Raw genomic sequence first — 7,473 nt, 5'->3', positions numbered from 1 at the left:
ACAATCTCTGGAGGGATGAGCACACTTGTCAATACTGGATTTAGCACAACCTCTGGTGGAACAAGTATAGTCTCCAACACTGGATCTAGTGGGACCTCTAGTGGAACCAGCACAGCCTCCAGCACTGAATCCAGTGTGACCTCCAGTGGGGCCAGCACAACCTCCAGTACTGAATCCAGCACAGCCTCCGGAGGGACCAGCACAGCCTCCAGCGCTGAATCCAGTGTGACCTCCAGTGGGGCCAGCACAACCTCCAGTACTGAATCTAGCACAGCCTCCGGAGGGACCAGCACTGAATCCAGTGTGACCTCCAGTGGGGCCAGCACAACCTCCAGTACTGAATCCAGCACAGCCTCCGGAGGGACCAGCACAGCCTCCAGCACTGAATCCAGTGTGACCTCCAGTGGGGCCAGCACAACCTCCAGTACTGAATCCAGCACAGCCTCCAGAGGGACCAGCACAGCCTCCAGCACTGAATCCAGTGTGACCTCCAGTGGGGCCAGCACAACCTCCAGTACTGAATCTAGCACAGCCTCCGGAGGGACCAGCACTGAATCCAGTGTGACCTCCAGTGGGGCCAGCACAACCTCCAGTACTGAATCCAGCACAGCCTCCGGAGGGACCAGCACAGCCTCCAGCACTGAATCCAGTGTGACCTCCAGTGGGGCCAGCACAACCTCCAGTACTGAATCTAGCACAGCCTCCGGAGGGACCAGCACAGCCTCCAGCACTGAACCCAGTGTGACCTCCAGTGGGGCCAGCACAACCTCCAGTACTGAATCCAGCACAGCCTCCAGAGGGACCAGCACAGCCTCCAGCACTGAATCCAGTGTGACCTCCAGTGGGGCCAGCACAACCTCCAGTACTGAATCCAGCACAGCCTCCGGAGGGACCAGCACAGCCTCCAGCGCTGAATCCAGTGTGACCTCCAGTGGGGCCAGCACAACCTCCAGTACTGAATCCAGCACAGCCTCCGGAGGGACCAGCACAGCCTCCAGCACTGAATCCAGTGTGACCTCCAGTGGGGCCAGCACAACCTCCAGTACTGAATCTAGCACAGCCTCCGGAGGGACCAGCACAGCCTCCAGCACTGAATCCAGTGTGACCTCCAGTGGGGCCAGCACAACCTCCAGTACTGAATCCAGCACAGCCTCCGGAGGGACCAGCACAGCCTCCAGCACTGAATCCAGTGTGACCTCCAGTGGGGCCAGCACAACCTCCAGTACTGAATCCAGCACAGCCTCCGGAGGGACCAGCACAGCCTCCAGCACTGAATCCAGTGTGACCTCCAGTGGGGCCAGCACAACCTCCAGTACTGAATCTAGCACAGCCTCCGGAGGGACCAGCACAGCCTCCAGCACTGAATCCAGTGTGACCTCCAGTGGGGCCAGCACAACCTCCAGTACTGAATCCAGCACAGCCTCCGGAGGGACCAGCACAGCCTCCAGCACTGAATCCAGTGTGACCTCCAGTGGGGCCAGCACAACCTCCAGTACTGAATCTAGCACAGCCTCCGGAGGGACCAGCACAGCCTCCAGCACTGAATCCAGTGTGACCTCCAGTGGGGCCAGCACAACCTCCAGTACTGAATCCAGCACAGCCTCCGGAGGGACCAGCACAGCCTCCAGCACTGAATCCAGTGTGACCTCCAGTGGGGCCAGCACAACCTCCAGTACTGAATCTAGCACAGCCTCCGGAGGGACCAGCACAGCCTCCAGCACTGAATCCAGTGTGACCTCCAGTGGGGCCAGCACAACCTCCAGTACTGAATCCAGCACAGCCTCCGGAGGGACCAGCACAGCCTCCAGCGCTGAATCCAGTGTGACCTCCAGTGGGGCCAGCACAACCTCCAGTACTGAATCCAGCACAGCCTCCGGAGGGACCAGCACAGCCTCCAGCACTGAATCCAGTGTGACCTCCAGTGGGGCCAGCACAACCTCCAGTACTGAATCTAGCACAGCCTCCGGAGGGACCAGCACTGAATCCAGTGTGACCTCCAGTGGGGCCAGCACAACCTCCAGTACTGAATCTAGCACAGCCTCCGGAGGGACCAGCACAGCCTCCAGCACTGAACCCAGTGTGACCTCCAGTGGGGCCAGCACAACCTCCAGTACTGAATCCAGCACAGCCTCCAGAGGGACCAGCACAGCCTCCAGCACTGAATCCAGTGTGACCTCCAGTGGGGCCAGCACAACCTCCAGTACTGAATCCAGCACAGCCTCCGGAGGGACCAGCACAGCCTCCAGCACTGAATCCAGTGTGACCTCCAGTGGGGCCAGCACAACCTCCAGTACTGAATCTAGCACAGCCTCCGGAGGGACCAGCACAGCCTCCAGCACTGAATCCAGTGTGACCTCCAGTGGGGCCAGCACAACCTCCAGTACTGAATCCAGCACAGCCTCCGGAGGGACCAGCACAGCCTCCAGCACTGAATCCAGTGTGACCTCCAGTGGGGCCAGCACAACCTCCAGTACTGAATCCAGCACAGCCTCCGGAGGGACCAGCACAGCCTCCAGCACTGAATCCAGTGTGACCTCCAGTGGGGCCAGCACAACCTCCAGTACTGAATCTAGCACAGCCTCCGGAGGGACCAGCACAGCCTCCAGCACTGAATCCAGTGTGACCTCCAGTGGGGCCAGCACAACCTCCAGTACTGAATCTAGCACAGCCTCTGGAGCGACCAGCACAGTCTCCAACCCTGGATCTAGTGTGACTTCCAGTGGGACCAGCATAGCTGCCAACACTGCATCCAGTGCAACCACAGGAGTCTTTAGCACACATTCTCCAACTGGAACACATACAACTTCCCATAGGGTTGGCACGAGTGCTACTACTCCAGTGAATGAATTGATACCCAGTGGGTCCCTGAAACCATGGGAAATCTTCCTCATTACTCTGGTCTCAGTTGTAGTGGCTGTGGGATTCTTTGCTGGGCTCTTCTTCTGTGTGGTGAGTGCCTGCCTACTATGTAGGAGAGTGTCTTGGGAAGGAGTAGCAGGAACATGAGGAAATGGGGTATGAATAGTAGTGCCACCAAGTTGGGGGAAAGAAAGACTAGGAGTATGTTACAAAAGAGAAGTAGCAAGTTAGAACTGGAAGAGCCAATCAATGTGCTGAGCAAACTATTGACTTGAGGAAAAGTCAAAAGAAGGAATAAAGTGTAGAGGAAGAAGTACTAGGTGAAGGAGGTGATACAAAGGGAAAGAAGATTCCAGAACAAGTCCATGTTAAGGCTTGGGAGAAGAGGATATGATTCTGAAATGATTTGCCCTTCTTTTTCTAGAGAAACTCCCTGTCCCTGAGAAACGTCTTTGACACAGCTGTCTACCACCCCCATGGCCCCAACCTTGGCATGGGCCCTGGAGGGAATCATGGAGTCCACCACAGGCCTAGCTGGAGCCCTAACTGGTTCTGGAGGAGACCAGTATCTTCAGTAGCCATGGAGATGAGAAGGGGATACAATGGGCCCTGAATGGCCCCTGAATCCAGAGTGCCACCTTTTTAAGGAGGAAGCCAACCAGGGAGACCAGGGATCTGAGTGTCCTTTTATTTGTCCTCAGGAGTCCCCTCCCAGTTTTGTCTGGGTCTCTGACAGCCCTGGGGAAGACATTCCCTGTCTCTTGCTTTTACTAAACTGTGGAAAGAGGACATTCTATTGGTCAATTATCTAAGAAATAAACACATCCAAAATTCATGATGGAATCTTGTATGCACATGAGTGAATGTCTACAGTGCTGAGTTGAATTTCCCTGTTCTATGAGAGAACCTCCATGACAGAACCCCTTGGCATTCAAAATCTCCATAGTAAAATCCAGAGATTTCATTCCTGCCTTCCCCCCTTTCTCTAATCCTTCTTGTCCCAACAGAAACACTGTGTTTCTGAGACTCACCGGACTGATAAGGGAATTGAACTGGGAGAAATGAGAAGGGAGGGCAGGTGCAAGGATTCTACAGGCTCACTGCTTAGGCATGTGGTACACAGAGATTATGTCATGGTACATAGAGAAAGCAGAGCAGGATGAAGTGGAGTTGCAGGATGAAGTTGCAATTACATGTGCTGTGGGACAAGGCACATTCATTCAAAATCATCATTTCTTGGGCATTTACCTTTGCTCTAGACCTGGTCTACTTGTCAGAATAGAGGTGCAATCTGACACTTTTCTCTCTCACTGTGTTCCTTTCAGAAACAGAGAGTGTTTCCTTTTACCAAGAGAAAGACTTTTCAGCTTTAACCTTCCTGGCCAAGGTCTAATCTTTCAAGAGGTTCAGAGCAGAGACACCTGTGGTAAAGCCTGTGATTCTCATGAGTCCCCTCCCAGAAGAGCTGAACATATCACTTTCATGGGTACAAGGGTGAAGTCCACCTACAGGTCTTGAAGGATAGAGAGGAGCTACTTTGGAAAGTTGAGTTGCCCCAAATCCACAAGGCAGTGACAGAAATCCTACTGGGGACAGGATTAGTAGTTTATTAGAGGATTCACCCCAACTTGTAGCGGTGGAACCTGCTCTGCCTTCCAATACTTACTTGGTTTTTCTAATGTGAGAAAGTCAGTGGATGGTCAATGAGGCCATGCTAAGCCCTATTCAGGACCATATCATCACCATTTCACTTAAAGGGATTAAAAGGAGATGCTGAGTTGAGCAGCCTGAAAAGATGTCTTCCACTGGTGTAAACAGTGAAAAGCATACTGTGAAAGTCAGGTAAGGGAATCCATTTAGATAATTAAAAATTGTAAACATTAATTTTCAAGTTTAAAATTGTAATAGATAAATGGAAAGAGGTTGGCCATTGTTATGAATAAAATTAGTAACCTGGGGAAAAATTAGTATACTGGAAGAGTAAGTGGGAATAATAACTTAATTATACAAAACAATACAGAGATGAAAATCATCCAGAAAATAGAAGACACTTGGAGAATAAATTCAGGAAGACTAACATGCAAGTAATAAGGTTCAAAACAGAAAAAACAAAGAGATTCATTAGAAGAAATAAAAGAAAAATAGAGAAGATTTAAATCTGCATAGTGAAAGGGTTTGGCAACTACAGCTCTGTAAATATAATAAAAATCATTAACATCTATTTTTTAAAGACTTTATTTATTTATGAAAGACCACAGAGCAAGAGAGAGTGTGGGTTGGGGGAGTGGCAGGGCAAGAGGGAGAATCAGACACCTGCTGAGCAGGGAGTCCTATGGAGCTCCACTATAGGACACTGGGATCATGACCTGAGCTGAAGGTAGACGCTTAACCGACTGAGCCAGCCAGGTGTCCCCCCCTCACTGGCATCTACTTTAAACAAGTGAACCCTATCTTATGTATATTCTATTTCAATAAAGTTATTAAAATATTATTACCAGGCATATTATTTAAGTAAAAATTTTGATTTCCAAAGATAAACAATAAATGACTCAAAGCAGAGGAAGATGGAAAGACAAAAAAGCACAGTAAACAAATTTAGCTTGTGATTAATTCACATGGTTAGGCTGTGAGTACCTTGCTACTCCCAGCATCTAGAGTGTGTGTGTGTGTAGTTTGGAAACATCATTACTTAACTTTCATCATGGAATGCACTTACATGGACCACACATATTTTAACTTGACAAAGTCACAGCTCACCAAGAATGTTTGATCCAAACAGAGTCTAAGAAGTGGACAGAATTAGTGCTGTCCCTTTCAGATCTCATGCTTTTGCACTATTGGACTAACACAATGAACTTTGAATGGAATCATTTTTGGATCTTCATCCTGTGCCTAAAACTGATTCATCTGAAAAGACCTCTTTGGTCAGAGCATCAGGCTAGTTAGACTTTTCTAACTCCCATTTTACTGCCACTCACCCTTTTCATTCTAGCCCCCATATTATTATGGGGTGCAGTTCTCTGAGTCTCAGTTTGCTCATCTGTAAAAATGAGGATGATAGAGTATCCACTTCATGAGGTTGCATGCACTTCATGAGTGTATTGGTAGCACTATAAATTTTGTTATTGTTTTTTATTTTGAAAACATGAAAAATAATTGCATCATAAAAACTTTGGTGACTGAGGGGAGGAGCAGAAACATGGCAGAGGTGGGTGCCTGGGTGGCTCAGTGGGTTAAGCCGCTGCCTTCGGCTCGGGTCATGATATCAGGGTCCTGGGATCGAGTCCCGCATCGGGCTCTCTGCTCAGCAGGGAGTCTGCTTCCTCCTCTCTCTCTCTCTGCCTGCCTCTCTGCCTACTTGTGATCTCTCTCTGTCAAATAAATAAATAAAATCTTAAAAAAAAAAAAAGAAACATGGCAGAGGAATAGGAGACCTAAATTTTGTCTGGTCCCAAGAATTCAGCTAGATAGTTATCAAACCACTCTGAACAGCTACAAACTCAACAGGAGATTGATGAAAAGAATGGCAGTTCTATGAACAGAAAAGTGACAACTTACTGGAAGGTAGGACATGTGGAGAAGTGATTCCGAGGCAACATATGGGAAGACAGACTGTGGGGGTAGGGGCTGGCTCCCAACAAGAGGTAGAATAGTGGAACACAAAATCAGAACTTTTAGAAGTCTGCTCCACTGAGGGACATCACTCCAGAGGCTAAGCAGGGGATGAAGCCCTCATGGGGACAGTGTGGTTTCATGACTCATGGGGCTACAAAAAGACCCTGGGTGTCTGGGTATGGCAGAGCTGCCAGGTACTGGAGTGAGGAAGCTGACTGCAGAGATGGAGCCAAGGCGTGGGCTCTTAGCATGGGGTTACCTTAAACCATGATCCAAGGCACAGTTGGGCCACCACTTTTCAAGCAGGGACCCCATAAGTGGCAGATCCGAAAAGACACCCCTCTTTCCTCCTCTGGTAGGAGTGGTGTGAGAGCACATGGCGGGAAGCAGCTGAGTTTGGAGACTCCAAGTGGGGCTGAGTGCCAGAGATGGAAACACTAGGTCACAGGCCAGGTGAGCATGGAGTGTGGCTGGAGACCAGGGAGAGAGGAAGGATTGACTGTTTTCCTCTAAGGGCGCACTGAGGAGCGGGGCCCTGAGCTCTTGGCTCCTACAGGGCTGGAGATTTGGAGGCCGCCATTTTCATTCCCATCCTCCAAAGCTGTTCGGAAAGCGGTCAGGGAATTAAAGCTACTGAGGTAGAACCCAAGCAGATTAATTAGCCTGGCCCCTGGCAAGGGCAGTACAATTCTCCCTTGGGCGAAGACATTTGAGAATCACTGCAACAGGCCCCTCCCCCAGAAGATCAGCAAGAACATTCAGCCAAGAGCAAGTTCACCAATCAATGAGAACTGTAAAACATCAGAAATATCTGTGTATAGAAGATGGAATTCATGGCTTCCCCCCCCCATTATTCTTTAGTCTTGCAAAGTTAAATTTCTTAAATTTTATTTTTCTCTTATTCTATTTTTAAAATTTTTCCTCTTTCCTATTTTAACCTTTTTAAACTATTTTATCTGGGGTGCCTGGGTGGCTCAGTGTGTTAAAGCCTCTGCCTTC

At 49.6% G+C, this 7,473-nt stretch overlaps 1 protein-coding gene across 1 annotated transcript; it reads left to right on the top strand.

Moving 5' to 3' along the window:
* Positions 1–1,056: 1,056 nt before the first annotated feature.
* Positions 1,057–3,554, top strand: MUC21 (mucin 21, cell surface associated; the record flags this gene model as incomplete). Its single annotated transcript, XM_082729474.1, has 2 exons — positions 1,057–2,949; positions 3,284–3,554. Coding segments are annotated over 2 exons (2,082 nt in total), but the record flags the coding sequence as incomplete, so codon positions are not given.
* Positions 3,555–7,473: the final 3,919 nt, after the last annotated feature.

The sequence above is a fragment of the Mustela nivalis genome, assembly GCF_964662115.1.
Source record: "Mustela nivalis genome assembly, chromosome: 5".
Taxonomy (NCBI): Eukaryota; Metazoa; Chordata; class Mammalia; order Carnivora; family Mustelidae; genus Mustela; species Mustela nivalis.
The sequence above is the reverse complement of the archived record's forward strand: the minus strand, read 5'-3'. Positions and strand labels throughout refer to the sequence as shown.